General features: G+C 37.5%; 1 protein-coding gene and 1 long non-coding RNA gene across 5 annotated transcripts; one reads left to right on the forward strand and one right to left on the reverse strand.

Moving 5' to 3' along the window:
• The first annotated feature begins 11702 nt into the window (after positions 1–11702).
• LOC133521936 (uncharacterized) lies at positions 11703–16036 on the forward strand. Of its 4 annotated transcripts, none has more exons than XR_009799963.1 (4): positions 11703–12756; positions 12983–13560; positions 13817–15328; positions 15795–16036. XR_009799963.1 is itself a non-coding variant. In XM_061857070.1 (3 exons), exons 1-3 carry the CDS (start codon positions 12634–12636, stop codon positions 13548–13550), a joined length of 441 nt encoding a protein of 146 aa, XP_061713054.1. In that variant the 5' UTR covers positions 11703–12633; the 3' UTR covers positions 13551–13795. The 4 variants fall into 4 exon arrangements, 1 of the variants encoding a protein (XP_061713054.1); XR_009799965.1 differs by having other exon boundaries at positions 13817–15153; XR_009799964.1 differs by having other exon boundaries at positions 13364–13560.
• A 136-nt stretch (positions 16037–16172) lies between these two features.
• On the reverse strand, positions 16173–21173 carry LOC133521937 (uncharacterized). Its single transcript, XR_009799966.1, has 2 exons — positions 20570–21173; positions 16173–16957 (listed from the first exon to the last, which is right to left on the reverse strand). It is a non-coding gene; the product is annotated as an uncharacterized LOC133521937 (long non-coding RNA).
• Between the last annotated feature and the right edge of the window lie 2060 nt (positions 21174–23233).

Genomic DNA, 23233 nt, shown 5'->3' on the forward strand with positions numbered 1-23233 from the left:
CCACTTCAAAATATTATTTAAAAAAAATATGATAACATAGGTCGACACCAACCTCTTTGTTATACATAGGTCATACTGAATTTTGCATTGTTTTTTAATCTCGTAATTACTTTTCTTAACTCTTTATGACAGTGTGCACAAATTTACTTTACAGTACATATCGTAAATAACTATTATGATAACATTGCCCATTTTTCCTCAGGCTCTTGTTGTATAAAAATGTGGGCTCTCAGTGATTTTGTATGGCGTTTATGGGGTACCTATATAGATTCATGTTTTCTGACGTATACGTGGTAATTTTAAATATAACTATAAGGAAACCAAATATATATAAACTTACATACATTCGAACAGGTTAAATTGAATGAAATGTTAAAAATGAATATTTATAAGATGTTTGAGTTACAGAGCGAGACAGAAGACCTGCACACGAAAACATATCCTCTTGTGCTCATTTCTCGATTCTAACAAAGATGCTTATTCTGATTGTAACAACAGATTATGAATTTTATCTGAATTTGTTCTAAATATGATCTGCCAATGTGAAAACAAAAAGAGACGGTTCCGTTGTCACTTTTGACACTGACAGCTGATATCCATAACAAATTTATAACCTGTTATTTCAATCAGAATAAGCCTCAACGTTTCTAACTAATTGCAAATCTTATCTTGCATCGCGGCCAGCGTGTTGAGAACCCACAGGGTAAGAAAGAGATCGCCGGAACTGAGATAAGCACGAACCCGTGTGATCGGTTTTCTAAGGAATATCACTTAGCAGAGTACAACACACATGTAAGAACAAGCACATAGAGCTACCTATACACTTTTTTTTCATAAGTGGCTTTTACTCCTCGCTAATTTAGCAAGCTGGATTATGCGAATGTCTAGGTAAAAGACTTTTGACTTATGAGAGAAATGAGAATGTCCGCTTAAATTTTGATATTAGGGGAAGGATAGGCTATACACATTTTATTTTAATAGGGTTGTTTCCATCTACAAATCTTAGGGCAGAATTGTATCCCAATAAATTCTTTTAGATTATAAGAACATGTTAAACTACTTTTAGGTCCCCTGTAATGACCATATTTTTGTAAATATTGAATTTAAAATATCTTTTGGCACGCGTCACGTGACCAATCTCGAAACGTCTTTGAAGATTCTGATGACGTCATAAATCTCGGATTGACACTGTTGACAGTTAGGCGATAAACAACAAATGACAAATGTCAGTTGACAGCTCGTATCTTCTACGTGTGTATGTAGTTATGTGTCAAACCGTAAACTGTGACGTCACACAATTTTCAAAGAGCGTTTTGGGCGCGAAAGCATCCGTCAAATTATATTTTGTTTATTTAACATATTTAAAGCCGTTTTTAGTATAAAAGTCGAATTTTAGGGCAACTTTTAGTTAATATATAACGTAATACAAGCGTTTCAAAAAATTGGAAACAACCCTATTGTAATGCGATAGATATACTACACATTGACAATTAGAAAACCAACTAGTTCATTAGAACTTTTAAAAGTAAATACCTAACTCAAATTCCGATAATTGCCAGTTCAGCATATTGTAAAAAGGGCGATTACCTATGTAACTTTTTGCAAGTTTCTATTTTTTATCTTTTTATCCAATACATTAGTATTTTTTGGAAATTGGTATATTTTTAATGAGTACCTAATGTAAGGTTTTCGTTACCTACAATACAACAATAATAATAGTAATACACCGGTGTTGCTCCTGGTCGTGTTTACGACGGCATTTTCAGGGGCCCATCTAGTGGGCGGCGAGTCACCGCCTGCCTCGATAACTAGTGAAAACATTGTTATGGCAGGTCCGGACGTCTTTGCAATAGCCCAGTCTCATTGTCCTCCCAAACTTCAATCCATAGACCGTTATACTGTTCACTTTTACTACAATAGTCCCAATGCCTGTTGCGACCGGTTCATGGATGTCTATTGTTGCGCCTGTGAACGGTTTCCAGCAGGCGTTCTACATGACATTAAAGCTTTCCAAGGGGCCTCTACGTGTTGGATCTATATCCCCACGCAAGCCTATCAAAAGACCGGGATTTATAGGCCCGTGAAATCCAAAGAGATACTGGGCCCGATTCGAACAATGATTTAGAGATGCGTTAGTTCTTGGAAAGAGATTGAAAAGATCGATAACTAAACGATATGTCAAAATTGACGTTAACTTTGATTCCGGTCTTATTTCAATAAGACATCAATAAGAGATGGTTTAGAGATCTAAGCAAGATCTAAGTGACTTCTCGAAAGCTCATAAACGTGATTGGTCGTGGAGCATACTTGTCAATTTTGACAGATAATTTGATACGTCAAATTATGAAAACCTGTCTTAAAAATGGCGAAGTCGGGTCAAGAATGTTTGTTTTTGTTATTTTGCTCGATGATAATATTTAAAATGTAATACTGTTAGCTTATACTGCAATAAACTAACGTGGAAGTGTGCAGCTAATGAAGAATTAGTCTTGAAACCATTCTTTAGTCAACAGTCAACACCCGGCACTCCATCCATTGTGGCTATTTGTTAATAAAAACCAGCGATCACTTTACTAAAAGCAACTACGGGACAACTTTATCCCCTATGAGAACGGTTCCTGGCGAAATCGTCATTAACTAGGTAAATGGAAAACATAAATATATATATCGTGCCCTCACGAAACAAAGGTTCTCCGAAGCAGATTCATCCCCTGTTCAAGCTAAAAGATGATTCGTTCGTGCTAAGTATGGACTAGCAGACTTAGAATCCTAGAGGAAGGCAGCCTGGGGTCGCAAGTGTCACGACAAACTTTTGAAGTGTTGACGACGTGGTTGTTCGCGCCGCCTGGTTCCAGCTAGTTACTCATTTAGGTACACGTGGACTGTCAAGATAATAATTTTATTTGTGGTGATTTAAGATAAAGTGATAGTGCCTCTTTTGTTTGTGTTACCTCAATTACAGGTTTGCTATATGTAAGATTATCTAAAATTATTTTAATTCAGAAAATCCGTACACTGTCTTGTGGTGACCCATTTAAATATAGGCCCTTACCCATCAGTTAGTAACAAACTAAAAACAATGTTGCCTTGTATGACACAAAATTGCTTCTTTCCACTATCTGATTAGTTGTTGGTACATACATAATATTGTACACTAACTTGTCTGCTTATGAGTTACAAATTGTTTCATAATAACTCATTACCCTTATAGTATATACGAAAGTGATCACTATAGTAAGTTATAATGTTTAAATATTAGGCAAAATAATATTTTACTGAATAAACTCCAAATCAGATGAGCGGCCCAAACGGGTCAATATTCTAAGTTATAGATAGACTAGCTAAAGAATGGGTTTTCTCATCTTTCTTCTAATAATGATCTGTAGTACCATTAACTTACTTTGGTGGGTCCTAGTGGGAATGATTATTCTCAGTTGTTACCAGTAAAATATTTTAATGTTCAATATTCATAAAAATACATAACACATAAATATAGAGTGAGTTATTTTTTCCTTTCAAAGCCGTTTCAGTAAACGGCTCCAGAACTAAAAAAACATTTTAAAACAAAAAGGTATGAAATTAATAGTTCTTCAAAAAACATTCTAACAATACAGCTACTTCATAATTAAGTTTCTAGTATGTTAATACTGATAATTAAACATTTCAAATTTGTTTCTGTAGTTACCTCCTTCTCCTACTCCTCTGGAGTTTCAGGCGTACATAGGCTATGGAGACTGCTTATCATCAGGCGGGCCGTATGCTTGTTTGCCACCGACTTAGTATAAAAACCTGTAGTAAAATAAGAACAAACCAGCGGTGCCACTATGGTTCTATTTTTATCACTTGTCACTATGCCCATCACTTTCGCACTTACATACATACTTGTTAGAATGTGACAGGCGTGGTGACAAATGATAAAGAGTTGACCTTAGCCCTACAGAGAAAGTTAAACTACAATTATTAGTCTTATCAGCGGTGGCATCATGGTTCCATTTTTATCACTTGTCACTATGCCTGTCACTTTCGCGCTTACATATTTGTTAGAACGTGACAGACATGGTGACAAATGATAAAGAGTCGACCATCTTAGACCTACAGGTCTTATCCATTAAATAAGTGCGAGAAAATTTACTTATCTTAGATGAGTTTTCTGTTTATTTTTTTTCTTTGATGACTCATTCTTTGATAATTTATTTTGACATTTATTAGTGATCTCATGTGTAATATAAGAATTGCTTCATTGTTAATAATAATATAATATGTTATGAGTTATGATTATGAATAATAAGATATTATAAGCTGTGCCCTTGCAGGGTCCATGTGAGACATTGTATATCATGTATAACATCTATACTGTACCATGGTTGCAATAAAGAATGATTATGATTTAGTATATTATGTGTAGTCCATACTAATATTTACTGTTGAAAACAACACATTTGTTATTATTTATGATTGGATTTTATATTATTTATTTACTGGGTTAGATGTGTTTGACTGCTTTTTATCTGAACCAAAAACCCAATAATTGGTATAAAATAATAACTTGTTATGTTTATTTAAGCAAGGCCTGTACTTTCAAGGTAGTAAATAAAAAATTAAAAAAGAAATATTTTTTATTTCTATACTTCATAAATAATGCTCCTTTTGTGACCGATCAGAAAGACACTTTACCCCCAATTTTAAATTCTACATTGTAGTGTAGAGATTGTTAGCAGAAGTTGCTAACTTGCTACCTAGGTTTATGGTTGAAACATTCAAAATATTTTAGAGGATAGTGGACGACCACTTCCCCCATTTTCCTCCCTCAATATTGACATTATGAATAATATTTTTAAACAATTTCATGTATATTAACCATAGCTATGCCCCTTTGTTTTCCTCTTTTCGATTTATTATTATTAGGTATAAGATAGGAGCAAAATGAGAAGGTACTTAGCATCGCACGTTTACCCAGTATCACAGCAGTCTTGAAACAGAGACGCTTACGGTGGTTGGGGCACGTGCACAGGATGGAGCCCTCTCGTTTGCCACGTAAGACTATCCTAAGCGAAGTAGCGCACGCGAAACGACCGGTTGGGCGACCAATGCTTCGTTTAAAGGATAGCGCAAAGCGAGATATGTTGTCCTTCCGGATCGATCCCACCAACTGGGAAAGGGAGGCTGAAGACCGCGAGCACTGGAGGAAGACCCTGGGAGATGGAGTAGTTGCACACGATGAAGCATGGCTTAAACTCCTTCACACTAGGCGAGAACTGAGACACCAGCGCGCTGTTTTCCCACCTTCGTCACCGGGCATGACATTCTCCTGCCCGCCATGCGGTCGCGGCTGCCGCTCTCGAATTGGACTTACTAGTCATTTACGTAAGTGCCTTAATGTTATGGGCGCTGTTTAAACCATCATTTAATTGATGTTAAAGGCCAAATGATGAGGAGCAAAATACAAATTCCATACAATTATCAAAAACACTTATAATATTTGAAAAATCTTAAAAAATCAAACAAAGGGGCATAGGTATTATTTATATACATAAAAGGGTGTAGCAGGATAGCCTAGGAAAAATTGCCCCCAGCGATTTTGGGCCGAAACTGTAATCAAACGATGCCTTTTGGGGAGGTTATACTCTGCACAAAGTTTCATCCCTCTGTTACCCCCTGGGGGTGAAAAACACCCGATTAACCCCAAAACTGTTTTAATTATTTTTTCCTAAACTATGAAAGTGACGATTTTCAAATTTCGTACAAATATTAATAAGACTAAAAGCTATGTGCTAAAAAAATATTAACCCCCTAACCATTTAAACTCTTGTAAAAAAAAACAAAAATGAAAAAAGAATCATCCTGTATCTCAAGTTTGGCTCACGGTACACACACCATTTTTTTTTCAAAAATGTACCAATTTATATTCTATATTATATAAAAGTTTAATGGACCTACTCCAGAAGGAACATTGCGAAATTAAAATAAACGTACTATTTCATAGCTACTAATCATTATACTCGTATCATGCTTAATACGCAACGTCTCGGACCCGAAACCAAAATAATTTTAAAAAACCGGCCAAGAGCATGTCGGGCCACGCTCAGTGTAGGGTTCCGTAGTTACTCTTCCGTCACAATAAGCTAAACTGGAGCTTTAAGTATAGTAAATTGTTAACCAAGGGATGAAACGGTACCTTTCACGCGAGTTAAACAAATAGGCAAATTTGCATAATCAGAGTAATTAAAGTATGTCTTTTTACTATGAAGGGGAAACTTTTTGCGATAACTCAAAAACAGCTAAACTGATCATGTCCGCTATAGTTTTCATTTAATGTCTTTCTTAAGCTCTACTTCCACGATTTTTTTCATTTTTTTTGGACCTATGGTTCAAAAGTTAGAGGGGGGGGGACACATTTTTTTTTTCTTTCGGAGCGATTATCTCCGAATATATTCACTTTATCAAAAAATGTTTGTTGAAGACCCCTATTAGTTTTGAAATACCTTTCCAACGATACTCCACACTGTAGGATTGAAGCAAAAAACAAAAATTCACCCCCACTTTACGTGTAGGGGAGGTACCCTCAAAAAAATTAAATTTTTAGATTTTATTGTACGACTTTGTTGGCTTTATTGATTTATATATCCATGCCAAATTTCAGCTTTCTAGCACTAACGACCACGGAGCAAAGCCTCGGACAGACAGACAGGCAGACGGACATGGCGAAACTATAAGGGTTCCTAGTTGACTACGGAACCCTAAAAATGTTTTTATAAATACAAATGAGTTTGATTCATACTTCTTTATCCCCACCTTTTCAAATCGGGCACGAGCAGCGGTCCGATCGCAAGCCATTGTTTATTAATAATAATGCAAGGCTCTTAGTGGGAGTTCAATGAATAGTACGCACCAAAGAGCCAATACATATTAATTTCGCAATGTTCCTTCTGGAGTAGGTCCATGAAACTTTTGTATCATGTAGAATATAAACTGGTTCATTTTTGAAAAAAAAAATGGTGTGTGTACCATGAGCCAAACTTGATATACAGGGTGATTCTTTTTTTATTTTTGTTTTTTTTTTACAAGAGTTTAAATGGTTAGGGGGTTAATATTTTTTTAGCACATAGATTTTAGTCTTATTAATATTTGTACAAAATTTGAAATTCGTCACTTTTATAGTTTAGGAAAAAATAATTAAAACAGTTTTGGGGTTAGTCGGGTGTTTTTCACCCCCAGGGGGTAACAGAGGGATGAAACTTTGTGCAGAGTATAACCTCCCCAAAAGGAATCGTTTGATTACAGTTTCGGCCCAAAATCGCTGGGGGCAATTTTTCCTAGGCTATCCTGCTACAATTGGAAAATCAATAGGTATATTTAAATTTTTCATTGCAATAATTTTCATATAATGTCAATTGTGCTGCGTCACGCTCTCCCCAAATAATCTTATTACATACTATATTACTTGTAATATTATTATTTCTAATTAAATTTAAATTACAAACTAATTCTAACGGATGATGGTCCGACCAGTACACGTCATAATGTATTTTTATACTCCGTATTAGTTTCCGTGCCGCTTCAGATACTACACAGTGATCCAGCCAGCTTTTAGTACCATTAATATCACTAACATAGGTGTATGTATCCGAGGCCACTCCTAGAATGTCTATGTCCGCACATTGCCATCTAACATCCGCACAAAAGTCTAACAACTCCTTACCGAATCGTCTGCCCGGGTGAGCGTTGAAATCCCCTAATATGAAGACGCAGTCTACCTGGCACTCCTCCACTATTGCCGCCATTTCCCCTAGGCATTCCGTAAATTCGGTAAGAGTCTCCGCAGAATCGACGGGCATGTACACAGAGAACACCAAGAGCGATCGATCCGATAACACTATCTTTACAGTAGCGAGTCGCGCACTTTTACAATGCACAATCGAAACCGATGTAAATAAACATTTCCGCCACAATAACGCCACACCGCCGTACGGCCTACCGCGTAAAATCCCAGCTCCAGTATCGACCGCCGATGCTACACCCTTTCGTAAAAATATTGTCACCGAAATTTAAATGCGACTTTCCTCACTCCAGTGAGTGAGACAAGCTTTCGTCATAATGATGATGCCTTTCATTCATGAATGTAAATAAATGTGGTTAACTTTACTTGATGTTTAATTTTATTAACCTTTAATAATGAACTCACTACTGAGGTGAAAAGTTGCGTGTCACACGAGAGCAGTTATTTTACATCTCGTGTTTTTAACTCCCTCGCTACGCTCAAGATTCTAACTTAGAATCACTCGCTTCGTGATGCAATTATAGAATCTTTCGCTTACTCAGGACTCAAAATCAACACTCGCAAGAAAAACCAACTTTCCTGTCTTGTTCAGTGCCGGATTAACCATTAAGCAAAATAAGCACTTGCTTAGGGCACCACGTCTAGGGGGGCAACAAAATCATAGGAAAAAAAACGCGCAGGCTGCATCAGCATCGCAGTCGTAGTGTAGTACTTATGTACACGAAACTTTTTGATACGTGTGCAAGTACCCATCTAATAACGAAGTCGTAAGAGAGTGAGGACACGTGAGCACATCCCCAACCTTACGCGGAGGCCATCAAAGCCGAACAGCCTCCTTCAGACGGTGGCAGAGCGCCTAGACGGCCCTTTCCAGCTTCATTGGGATAAGCTGCACAGGGCGTCTAACTGATTTATTAGTTTTTATCAATTGTATGTTGTTCATTTTAATTTTTAATCTACTAAATCTACGTCGAGAAAATCGGTTGGCCACAAGCCCGACGGTAAGATTTTTTGGCCAAGAGCTTTGATGGCCTCCGCGTAAGGTTGGAGATGTGCTTACGTGTACTCACTCTCTTACGACTTCGTTATTAGATGGGTACTTGCACACGTATCAAAAAGTTTCGTGTACATAAGTACTACACTACGACTGCGATGCTGATGCAGCCTGCGCGTTTTTTTTCCTACGATTTTGGTGCCCCCCTACACGTGGTGCCCTAAGCAAAGTGCTTATTTTGCTTAATGGTTAATCCGGCACTGACTTTGCCTTTAAAAACACCTTCACGATTTAGGCTAATCAAATTAGATCCAAAAATAGCGTTTTGAGGAATTAATTCGCAGCAAGCTGGAAATTGTTTTAAATAAATAAATATAAATAATAATAATAAATAAATATTATAGGACATTATTACACAAATTGACTAAGTCCCACAGTAAGCTCAATAAGGCTTGTGTTGAGGGTACTTAGACAACGATATATATAATATATAAATATTTATAAATACTTAAATACATAGAAAACACCCATGACTCAGCAGGAACAAATATCCATGCTCATCACACGAATAAATGCCCTTACCAGGATTTGAACCCGGGACCATCGGCTTCGTAGGCAGGGACACTACCCACTAGGCCAAACTGGTCGTGTTTTACATTTATTTGGTCCTAAATGCGTGTAATCCCAGTTTGCTCTATCCCAGGAGGTGTGCATACATTTTGGGATCCTTAGGAGATAATTTTTTCCTTTGGATTGCCAAACCACTCGATGTAGAAGGAACCCACTATCAATTACAATAGCACTTGGTGGATCAGACACTGGTAAGAAAGCGTTTTTGGATTATTAACATGATTTTACCAAAAATAAGAAAATGGCGACCTAATTTACAATTTAGGTACAACGAATACATGTTAAGGGGTACCTTAACAAATGTGTTAATGTGTTTAAGGTAGTAAATCAATCAATCAATCAATATATTTTATTGCAAGAACGTAGTTAAATTACATTTCGGATCCTTAGATATCAATTTTAATAATACTTGTAATTAGGTAGAACAAATTTTCCGTCGGCCGTACCATTTTCGATTTACAAGCAAAAAAACTGAAAACGGGGAAACATTTATGTACACGTCCTGGAATGGAGCAAACTCGGATTACACGTATTTTTAGGTCGAAAAAATCTAATTGTATTGGCCTAATTGTGACACATTATTATTTAAGAAAACGGGACTTATTCGCGCGTTTGATTAAGTTCTAAAATTACTTCCAACGTCAAAATGTCGACTTTACACAGTCTTCTCCGAGACCATGGGGACAACGCCGTCCTTGAAACGTCGGGTCAGAGGTAATTTTAAAACTTACCCTATTAAGTCCCGTTTTCGTAAATAATAGTTTGCTATTTAAAACATTTGTGGCCATTGGTACTTGTTCTGACAAAAACCAATGGCCAATGGCTAAGCCCCTACTGAAGCTTGGCCTTTGCCCTCACATGAATAAGCTTCGCAGGAAAGCTCTAGAGGTTCCAAAATCCTGTGCGGAATACTGCCTATGTCTTACGTCTTCGCTTACACTTGGACCATGGTTGGCTTGGCCTCCGGACTTATGCGAAGCACGGTCTTCGAATTTGCTTACACTTGACCTTACCTACTCTTGGAACATTAATACTGCAGTTCTGTCAATTTCCGTGATAAAATGATGTGACGGATTGAAAATTCTATTCTCAGAAGTAATGCGGCAATAAACGTCACTCAATTTACCAAGAAAATTCAATGTAATCTTGATGAGGGGGCACCATGGTCTAGAAATGCTTAGGGCACCAAAATGTCTTAATCCGGCACTGGTCTTGTTGCACAAATAACTATGTACAGTACATATGGTGCTACTTTACCGCACTAGTGCGAAAATTAGCGTATTACGTTACTGTGTCGAACATTTAAAGGCCCATATGTACTGTAAAACGTTGTACGATACATGTGCAAATAGGTAATTCGCAACTCGTGCCGATTTAAAACACTCCCTTCGGTCGTGTTTTAATTTATCGCCACTCGTTTCGAATTTCCTATTTTCGCACTAGTATCGTAATGTACTATTACAGTACATACGGTGCTACTATAGTGTTACGCACTAGTGTGTAAATTAGCACATTATGTAACTAAGTATGTCGAAAATTTAAAGGGTCATATGTACTGTAAAACGTACGACACATGTGCGAATAGGTAATTCGCAACTCTCGTCGATTTAAAAGACTCCCTTCGGTCGTGTTTCAATTTATCGCTCGCCACTAATGTATCGTAAATAACTATTATACAATCGTGAAATAATAAATAAATATTATAGGACATTATTACACAAATTGACTAAGTCCCACAGTAAGCTCAATAAGGCTTGTGTTGAGGGTAATTGGTTAGTCTTATTTGCAGGCAATAACGGACCAGCGTTGAACCAAAAATGTTACGTCATGGAAAGGGCCACTAGGGAAACGGGGTATAGGAAAACCTGTTACTAGATGGGAAGACGAAATAAAAAATTTAGCTGGTCAAAACTGGATGCGAATAGCTCAAGATAGAGATGAGTGGAAAACTCTGGAGGAGGCCTTCACCTGTGAAGACGGGGTTCTTGCTACATATTAAAATTCATTTTGAAATAGTTTTAGAGCTGCCATTGGGAAGCTATAAGTAATTAAGTTTGATTATAGTTTTTACAGTACATATGGGGCTACTTTATAGCACTAGTGCGAGAAGTAGCATATTACGTTACTGTGTCGAACATTTAAAGGGCCATATGTACTGTAAAATGTTGTACGATACATGTGCGAATAGGTAATTCGCAACTCGTGTCGATTTAAAACACTCCCTTCGGTCGTGTTTTAATTTATCGCCACTCGTTTCGAATTTCCTATTTTTCGCACTTGTATCGTAATGTACTATTTGATGTTGGTTCTAAAATTATTTTAACTTAACTCTAAACAACAATGTTAAAATGTTAAAATTTCGCAAGAAATAAAAGGCTATTTTATTTTATTTATTTATTATTTATTTGCAGGTTCATACATTTGCCATTTAATGCAAGTAGCTAATGTATGAACTCGCAATAAACACTAATCAATGTATAAACAGACCCCAATGTCAGCCTCACATACCTGAATGGGCTGTGTGCCACACTTTCCCATGCTGACCTTACATGAAGTTGAATTGAACATAGGTACAGTCAGCTGCAAAAAGTATGTATCGAAAGAATTGTACTTGGTACTACACTCTTATTACGCTGCGGGCTTAGCATGGTCTTAGTTATCACGCGATATGGTGACAATCTTGTTGTTAAAATGACAGTTTTCTTCGATTTTATCGTTCACACTGTTGCAGACGATAATAGGAGTTATCCACATTTGACAGCGATAGATGACAATCGACAATTTGCATAACATGGTCGTCGGATAACTTGACACATTATCCCATTTTGGCAGTTCAATATAGTTAATTTTATCTACGTGCTTCTTAGGTCACGACAAGCGTTGTCGTGGATGCAAAGCTCATGAAAAAACCTATGTTAAGGTATAAATTATCAGTAAGTATCCGTTTTTCTATGATTTTATTGAGTGTTAGTTAGTTAGTTAGTAGTGTAACTCCTCTGGAGTTGCAGGTGTACATAGGCTACGGAGACTGCTTACCATCAGGCGGGCCGTATGCTTGTTTGCCACCGACGTAGCAAAAAAAAAAAAAGTTCCGCTGCATATAATATTGTCAATATTTTCTTTGCAGGGATGTCGAGATTTTATTTTCTTCCAGCTCGCAGCTGCTGCAGAGGAAAAAGAAAGAAGAAGGATTCAGCGACGATCTTTGAGGGACGCTGCAAACCCCTTTGATATGCCGGACGAAGAGTTCCGTCATATATACAGAGTACGAAAGGAGTTAGTGTTATATATTTGTGAAGAACTCAACGCCGACCTCCAGCCTCACAAGGGTGATGGATTGCCATCTCACCTTAAGGTAAAGCTATAATATTGCAGTGTTGCTCATATAGTACCAAAAGTTTGTATGTTAAGATACCGCACAATCACACAAAATTAGCTGATACAAATATTTGGGTGAAATTGTTGTTTATAACATAACAGAGGTGCTACATTTTACCTTAAAATTTAAATATTTCTTAAGCGAAAAAATTTACTTAAATAATTAAGCTGTGTACAACTACTTAAATAAGTATTTGTTTTAGGTTCTAACAGCATTACATCTGCTGGCTGATGGCAATTATCAACACGGGACTGGTCAGGATCATGGTTTATCTATTGGTCAGACGACTGTAAGCCAGTATCTCGAACAATTTGTAGATGCTGTGAACAGAAGGTATGTTCATTGGACCACTGAACTACTAGGCATCAAAAACTGTGAGAGTATACTAGGGCTATCTTAGTAGTTTTTACTTTTTTGAATAAGCATCAGTGTTGATGTATTGTGTAATGAGATAGGTATTGTTTGATAGTTATGTTCAGGTAGTTAGTTACATTGGATACATAATCTGGAATTGCAATACTAGCTAGGTTTGACTAAGGTTAAGTTCTAAAATGTGCCATCTAAAATATGCTCCTTTTTACAGACTTAAAGACCAATGGATAGTTTTTCCTGGAACTGATCGGTCCCGACGATCAGTTGCCTCAGGATTTGAGGATGCATATGGTCTGCCAAATATCTTGGGTGCAGTAGACTGCACTCAAGTGAAAATATTTCCCACCTGTGCCACACGGAGTGCAATATCTGAATCGGAAAGGCGTTCACGCTCTTAATGTACAGCTAGTAAGTTTCAATTTTAGTTACAAATAATGATTTTTTTATATTAATCATAAAATCCTCATCACTGACCACAATGTATGTATATTATAATTAAATAAAGAAATATAAATACTATGGGACAATCTAACACAAATCGACTAAGATAATGATGTACCTAATCTAGATTGATTATAATAATTCATTAAAATAATAACTTATATGTTACTACTTGGTTGTCACCAATTCTCAATTAAGAATATAAATAACCTCATATCTTCAGATTGCAGATGTCAACTGTAAGATCTTGGCAGTAAACACGAGGTTTCCTGGCCGTGTGCACGACTCTTTCATATTTAACAATTCGTCCATTAAGGATGAATTAAGAAGATTGTACAATGGCCACATTGGGGAGTATTTCCTTCTGGGTAAGCAGAAAATTGTGTATCTGTACCTAGTGTAAATTTATTCGATGGGGAGACGTGACGTACGCGTTTGCGTTAACTGTCATTTTGTATGGAATTTTGAGTTTCCAAAACATCCCGCTTGGCGCGCTGTTTCTAAATGCCTTAGCACCACTTGCACCATTTCACTAACTCGGGGTTAACTGGTTAACCCTGGAGTTACCATGTTACCAGTACAATTTCACATTGGGTTAACGGTTTAACCGGTTAACCCCGGGTTATTGGGATGGGGCAAGTGCATGTTAGTAAATGTACTTAGATCACGACCACAGAATAAATAGTTCATGACTAAGTTAATATACCTATCATAATGTAAATAACCGGCCAAGAGCATGTCGGGCCACGCTCAGTGTAGGGTTCCGTAGTTACTCTTCCGTCACTATAAGCTAAACTGGAGCTTAAAGTGTAGTAAATGGTACCTTTCACCCGAGTTAAACAAATAGGCAAATTTGCATAATCAGTACCTAATTAAAGTAAGTCTTTTTACTATGAAGGGAAAACTTTTTGCGATAACTCAAAAACAGCTAAACTGATCATGTCCGCTATAGTTTTCATTTAATGTCTTTCTTAAGCTCTACTTCCACGATTTTTTTCATATTTTTTGGACCTATGGTTCAAAAGTTAGAGGGGGGGGACACATTTTTTTTTTCTTTCGGAGCGATTATCTCCGAATATATTCACTTTATCAAAAAATGTTTCTTGAAAACACCTATTAGTTTTGAAAGACCTTTCCAACGATATCCCACACTCTAGGGTTGAAGCGAAAAAAAAATTCACCCCCACTTTACGTGTAGGGGAGGTACCCTAAAAAAAAAAATTTTAGATTTTATTGTACGACTTTGTCGGCTTTATTGATTTATATATCCATGCCAAATTTCAGCTTTCTAGCACTAACGACCACGGAGCAAAGCCTCGGACAGACAGACAGACAGACAGACAGACAGACGGACATGGCGAAACTATAAGGGTTCCGTTTTATGCCATTTGGCTACGGAACCCTAAAAAGGCATAAGCAAGGGGGAAGTTTCGTTAGTTGTTCAGATGATTAAGTATTATGTAACCAAAAAATAATAATTTCAGGTGACTCGGGGTATGCTCTTGAGCCATGGCTCATGACGCCAGTGCTGAATCCTGCCCCGGGAAGCCCAGAAGCAAGGTAGGTACACGGTCTGGCACTGTCGCGTGCGCAACACGATCAAGCGTACCAATGGGTACCTCAAAAACGTATTCCGGTGCCTGGGCCACGACCGCGTCTTACACTACAGCCCGACGAAGGCATCGTCAATAATAAATGCATGTTGCGTAGTATACAACATAATGCAACATTATAGGTAAGTGAGCTTAACATTGCAGATTCTCTTCGGTGATAGAGAGGTTAGATAAGTAACGAAATTTTCTTGTTTCGCGGTAGACCCTCAGGGCCTCCGCTAGCTGACGCGGGCGCCCGCCGCGTGCGCACGCTCGCGGGTCCTGCTCCCAGGCCAAATCCGTCGCACGCGCCCGCGCCAGTTAGCGCTATTCATACAATTTGTTATTAGACGGGGCGTCCGTTCGGATAATCCGCGTCAGCTAGCGGAGGCCCTCAGATTGTGATGGATTGTGGTAGTTGTGACCCCTACGCAGAGTTTCGCGTAATATTCCCTATTAAATGAAGTTAAGGGCAAATGGAATAAATTTCATTGTTCAGTGATTGATGAAGAAAGTTTCACATTTTTACTCTTTATAGTGATGATTAGGATCTTCAGATTTCTTCTTTAAATTCTAATATTCTTACCGATGTTCTCCTTTTTCTTGCAGAAATGTTCCCGAGGAAATCGTAGGAGATATTGATGAAGACGCTCCTCAAGAACTTCCTCATCGTCATGCGCAAAACGGACTTCTATTAAGAGTGGCGCAGGAAAAGCGTGCGCTTCTAATAAATACATATTTTGCTTATTACTATGTTTTATTCTGATACAAATACCTACCTAATATACAGAACGTAGAAAAATGCGCAATGCTTTAGATTCCCTTAACTTTGTTATGGCTACAGGAAAAATGGGAAAGAGTTAACCATATTATAAAATGTGTATGAACCAAATCCCTTTTTCCCGCTCTATGTAGTAATATACTAAATAAATATGTATTTTCTTTCAAGAAATGTAATCAGAACATTATTTTACTAATAAAACACAGTTTTTAAAATCAGTAAGCTTTAATTCCTTTTGCTCGGAAAACAAATAGGTAAAAACTCAAAATCGCCCCGAAAACCCCCATATAGCAAATTTAATTGAAATCATTTGAGCCATTTTCGAGATCACCGTAATCATTGACATATATCTAAGGACGGGCCTTATGGGCAATAAGAAAAACCAGTCAAGTGCGAGTTCGTTTACCTCGCGCACCGAGGGTTCCGTACAAACTTTAAATTTTCTCATGAAAGACTTGACCAATATAAAAAAAAACAATTTTTATTCTTAAACTTCGGAGATAAGAGTGGGGGGAATGGTATTATTTTTCACATATTCCTTCATAAGTCAAATTTTTTTTACTATGAAAATAAAAAATTGTTTTGTAATTTTCAATTCGAGCTCTTTCAAATGATACCCCACTTGACCCATTTAACTAGACTTTGAAATTTTGCCCCCTCTTCATATTGGGAATTTTCCATTATTAATACAAATAAAATAAAATAAATACACATCCAATATGTTTGGGTCAGCGTTATTCATTACTATTCCAAATTTCACATCTATAGCTTAAGTACTTCTCGAGATATTTAGCAATAGCACCATAAGGGTTCCTTTTGTACCTTTTTGGTACGGAACCCTAATAAACATACAGTGTGTATTTTGATATGGCCGCAAACGTAAACTAGACGGAGGGTGCGAGGACAGCGCTTAGCTCAGACGTCTTCCTCTTCCATTATAACTGTGTCTTCCAAGTTCTCAATAATCTCGGCGTCCTCCAATGTGTTAATACTGGAAAAATACCAAAATATAATTATAATAATAATTAAGAAGTGGGTCCTTTATTCAAGGTACGATTCGAGATATTAACTGTGATTACTTTTGAAGCCACATCCATATATGTGTGTAAGTAGTCTTTCGAGCAACTCGCAGATGGCGCTGCAATCGTTTAAAAACATATCACTAGGTACAACAAACCCAAAGGAACAAAACCGACATTAGACGATTCGATGGTAATCCCAGCCAGTGTAGACGTGCCTCGGCCGAGGCGGCGCACTAGGGCGAGGAAAACGCGCGCCCCGCCTCGGCCGAGGCACGTCTACACTGGCCGTTTTGTGCGTGAGGAAGTTGCCTGGTGCGTATGTTCGCTCTGTGTGGACCCGGCTATTTGTTACTTTTGTTTGGTGACTAACTAATCAAAGATGAAATAAGATTTACCACAATTATGAATGAGGAGTGGAAATTCATGATAAAAAAGCTATGCATTTGACATTTCGAAAGACCTCCGTCTACACTAGCGCCCCTAGTGGTGAAATTAAACGCGGTAGCACTCATTCGGGCGTTAATAATATTGTATTCCAAAGGCTCACATACACGAAAATAAGATCTTGCTCCTTGGAAAGGTCAGAGGATGAACCCAGCGGCGTAGAGTATATGTTTGCCGCCCGGGGCCGATCAGAAATTTGCCGCCCCAATTTACGACCAACATCACTTAGACAAGTCGTAAGTTCAGTCACAAAGATTTTTACTGATAAAAAAGTTATAGGTACAGTTTTTACAGTTTATTCTATTTAATTTTCGAAGGAAATGGTTTAAATTTATTATTTTACTTTATTAGGTACACTAAACAGATATCGTACAATATCATGAAAAACATACAATTGCATATGATGGCTTAAAAATTAGCACGAGATTCATAACAAGTGTACACAGCATGCTTTACAAGTAAGCGCAAATGTATAAAAAATCATGAAAAAAATACGCGGCCTCTTTAAGGTGATTTTGATCCCTATTTATAAATTTTTCTGTTTTACATGGTTGAATCGTACATAAAACAAATGTTGGGTCTTTAATCTTTCCTTAGATACTTAAATCATGTGTACTGGACTGGCAAAATTGCAACTATACATGTTTTACCAAACCTACTCGTTGAATGGTAGTCAAAAATAAGCATGTTACTGAAAAGTACCCTAAGTATGAAGGTATTAGCTGAAGTATAAACTTGTCGAAGAACTAAATGCTGGTGATAAAATAGCGTTATAATAAAGTAGGTTCATATAAATAAACAATTGTACCTATTTTATTTATGTGACACTGATTTTTAGTCCCTTTTGTGAAGTATATTTTTTCACAATCCAGCCGCGTATTCGCGTCTAACGACAATCCCAAAGTAAACAAGTAGTAAATAAAGTCGCGATCTAAATTTTAAAACAATTATAATACGTTTTGATCATATAAAACAAGCTTTCAAATCATGGCTAACTTTTATTATCAAAAACTTTGTATTACATATTATCAGTCAAAACCTTTGTGACATAACATATGACCTGACTAGACAAAGTTGGGTAAAAGTGGTAAAATACAAAAATATGTTCAAAAACCAAAACTCGACTACTGAAAATCTGGCTCATAAAAGCATGAAAAAAGAAAAAAATCTCATCTGAAGTAATCACGGAGAAAATATTGCATATTTACATCTTTTAAATAAAGAAATACAATTTAACATAATTTACTAATTTTTGAATACACTGTGGGAACGAGTAACCCGACAGACTTTAACCACGTATTGCTGACGTCATACGTTTTGATCAAATTCGACAAAAATGTGTGTGTATTTGCACACGACACGTTATTTATTTTTACATCTTGGTAAAAAAAAAACATTACAGCGAATGTAATTGTTATTTGCTTTACGTTGTTGTTAACCACTCGTACTAATATTGATAAACGGGCAAGCGAAAGATTCAAAAATTGAAGTTCGAGCGGTGGAATCGTGACCGTTGCGAGGGTTTCAGGGTTAAACAGACTTTGCCTCCGAGTAAACACAACAGTTTTCACCACACCAAAGCGAGGAAAATACTAACTATGAAATTAAATACCAATAAAATCAAACCAAATCAAATTCAAATGAACGTAATAATACATTTATCATTGGAAATGATAATTTAAAAGTAAACAACACTAGGTAACAACTTACAATTTGCATCTGATTAGTTGCCTCACATGCATGTGGATAAAATTCAACTTTCTCCTTCGTTTTTGAACAATCAATCAAGAGAGGTGAAAAGTTTTTTTTATTATTTACTGATAAATTTTAAGGTAAATTATTATTTCAGATGAGAATGTTTTCTTGTTTCATACGTTTTAGAGCGCAATTTTCAGTAGTCTGCGTTTATATTTGAAAGTTTTTTATTTAATTAATTTTGGGGTTATAATTTCATAATCGATTATTTAAAATCATTTTACATTATTTTTGTGCCATGGTCCCTTCAGCACAGCAGCGCACGCAAAGCGCCCAATGCTTTTACATGAGAGCGCAAAAGGCGCCCGTTATTCCATCGCCCGCAGCGTGACAACATACGTCAGGCTAAGCCCGACTCTTTTAATATGAGGGCACCGAAGCCACCGGCATTTAATCGCGCGTATCGCACCACGTTCATTGGGCTACGCCCGACTATTTTTGCGAATGATGGCGCCGAAGGCGCCCAGATTGCGCGCAGAGGGCACCGTGTTCAATTTGGTGTGATGTCATATAGGGTTATCGGTTATACAGGGGGCCTACCGCAAAAACCGAAATTCGCAAATTGCGGGTATCATTCTCTTTTACTCTCACTAAGACGTAATTAGAGTACAGAGAAAAATGCCCGCAATTGACGAACTTCGATTTTCGCGGTTGTAGCCCAGCGAACAATCGTGTATGCTCGGCGGTGTAAGCACTCCGGCAGCGATTGACCGCCGTGCGCTCCCGCGGTGCATTGGTTCGTTTCGTGGCACGATTTGAAAATATGGATTTCTTAATTTTATGTTTTTTATATACCGTATTTTGCCGCCCCCTCTCATGTGCCGCCCGGGGCTATGGCCCCCCTAGCCCCCCCCTCGCTACGCCTCTGGATGAACCTATAATTAGTCAGGTAGTTCAACCTCAGGGTAGGAGTGCTTGTTCATTCGTTCGCGTGTTACTACTAGTACATACTACTTAAACAATAAATATTACGTTTATTTGTTAGTTGATATGAGCAAAGAGAATTTGAAATAGAGGTGGATTGTGAAAGAAAATTTTGTAGCTACAACAGATTTACTGCCATCTTTAGGCACACAATTAAAACTTTTAGAACGCCATTTGACTTTGATCCTTTTACTGATGTGTCAAATTTGTTAAATATCATAAAGGAGCGCCATATTACTGGGCATAACCCGGGCCTTTGATCTATTAGATGGCGCCACTTTTTGATATTTAACAAATTATACACATATCAGTGAAAGGATAAGGATCAAAGTCAAATGACGTTCTAAAAGTTTTAATCATGTGTCGAAAAATTGCAGTAAATTTACTGTGGCTACAAAGGTTTCTTTGAGAATCCACCTGTTTCAAATTCTCTTTGACATCAGTATTAAAAGTCTTACCGATTCGCCAACAAGTCGTTCCGCTCCTTCAAAACACTCAATATTTGTTTCTGCGCCTCATTAAAAATTTTCAGTTCGTTCAGGATATCCTGTCAACATAAAATATGTTATAGCAAGTTGAAACTAAGTGGTATCACAGAGCAAATAATAAATAGCGCCATCTACCACAATGGAGATTATCTGTTCTACATAACTACATTTACTTGTCCCAGCTCATACTAAAGTTGCACAAGAAAGCCTTCATATACCACTGATTTCTTACGGGCTCCCCGTATACTTATTGTGGGAATACAGAATTTGAGTCAAACATATCCATACACAATTTACGGTATTAACAGCTTTATATCTTATTTCTGTTATGATAACTGACTCACACAAAATATGAACATTTGACTATTAACAACAACCAACTGAACCAACAACAGATTTTACTATTATGTTATGATACTACCAAACGCTGATATATACCGCACACGAATGAGAAGCTAATAGGTTACTTAGGATTGAATAAGTCTAGTGTTATGAAATACATTAGTAATAATAAAATTGCCGTGAACCGTCCAGTCAAATATATGACCATGGTCAAGATTTCGAGACAAATAAAATTGCATGTTAATTATAAGTTTCATAATAACCCTCTTATCGGTAGTTGGTGGTGTTATTTTATTTAAACGGCACTGTACGATACGAGAAATACCGAAATGTAGATTTTGCGATTGCTCGCGTATATATATATATTTATTATTTGTATGTTTTATCAATACAAATACGGTCAGATGGGGTAAGCGAAATATGGAGGCAAGAGAAACACTTGTAGGGAATGGTACGTCAAGTATGGAGCTTACAGGCTTTATGTATGCATTCTTACTGCCAAGTTTGTGCAAAGTTAGCGTGGTGGTCAGAGTCTAATGTTTTTCTTGTCCCAAGTTAAATAAACAATGTTTCTCGTACTCCACCTGATCTTAAAACATACAATTATTAGTTCATAAATAAATTAGTTACTCTTAAAATATTATCATGCTCATGCTGCAGATGATTAAATTGTGCTGTCGAAGGTGCCGGTTCCGTTGTGCGGTTGCGGGGTTGTGGTCGCAGTAGCGTGGGGTATGGATGTACGCGTGCAGGGCGCGGATCCACGTACACAGAGCTGTGTACTTGACGTGCAGGCAGGACAAGACGTGCGGGTTGGGCGGTTATTGCGGAACGAGCGAGAAGGGCGGGACGGGCATAGCGGGCGGAAAGGGCGGCAAGAGAGGGACGTTCGGGTAGTCCAGGACTTGTGGGCAGTACTGAATGCGTGGAGCGTATAGGGCTGGCAGAAGGAGAGGGAGACGAGGACAAATGAGAGGTGGAGAAGTGTGGTTGTTCGCTGAGCACGGCCGCAGAAACGGTGGCGGTGGTTGGAACAACAACGAGATTTTCAGCAGTGGCAGAAAACGTGCTGCCAGCCACACTGTTCCCAGCACCCGAAAACTCAACGTAGTCGTCAATCAGAGGCAATGAGCACATGCAAGTTTAAAATATTTGTTATAAGAATGAAAACAAGCAAAAGATTGTAAAAACTTTTACCCGACTATGATTTTTTTCTTAACTAAAGCACCTCTTCCTTGTCCAAAGTCAGTTAAATATTATTATGTAGTCTATGTCACCCCATAAAAATGAGCCTATAAACACATTCACCAAAATTGATTAGTAATTTATACACAACAAAAACATACCGGCATCTATACGGCATCCATACGTAGACTGCTAAAATCATAACCCTTCCCATTCTCATAGTCGGGTAAAAATAATTCCGGTTAAACCAAACCAAAAACTTAAAAAGTAAATATATCTGAAAATGCTAGCTTCTGCAAGGGTGTCGCCAGCGGGGAGCAGGTGCCCGCCTAGAGAATAAAATCTGTTGGCATTTATACATGATTAGCCGGGTCCACACAGAGCGAGCATACGCGTGAGGCAATATTCTCACGCACAAACTGGCCAGTGTAGACGTGCGCTCGGGCAAGGAAAACGCACGCGCCTCCTCGGTCGCTCTGTGTGGACTCGGCTATATAAATTCAACAATATTTATACCCATAGTCATAACTGCATGCGATTATGGCAAAATTAATATACTAACTATACTTATTAATAGTATTAAAACAGTTTTTACAGTACATATGGTGCTACTTTACCGCACTAGTGCGAAAATTAGCATATTACGTTACTGTTTCCAACATTTAAAGGGTACCTTATGTACTGTAAAACGTTGTACGATACATGTGCGAATAGGTAATTCGCAACTCGTGTCAATTTAAAACACTCCCTTCAGTCGTGTTTTAATTTATCGCCACTCGTTTCAAATTTTCTGACTTATTATTATATGCCGACGATACTAAAATATACACCATTATTAAATCAAGTGATGATTGTATGAAACTTCAAGCTGATCTTGATAGACTGAGTTTATATTGTTCTATGAATGAACTGTACTTGAATGTCGAAAAATGCTGTGCCATTACATTTACAAGAAAACGCAATAAGATAGAGTATAAATTATTCATTAAACAACAAAAATTTAAGGTTTGTGTCTGAAGTGAAGGACCTGGGGTTAAATCTTGATAGCGAACTACAATTTATTTCACATATTGACAAAATTTCAGCAAAAGCATACAGAATGTTGGG

Source organism: Cydia pomonella, chromosome 10 (genome assembly GCF_033807575.1).
Source record: "Cydia pomonella isolate Wapato2018A chromosome 10, ilCydPomo1, whole genome shotgun sequence".
NCBI lineage: Eukaryota > Metazoa > Arthropoda > Insecta > Lepidoptera > Tortricidae > Cydia > Cydia pomonella.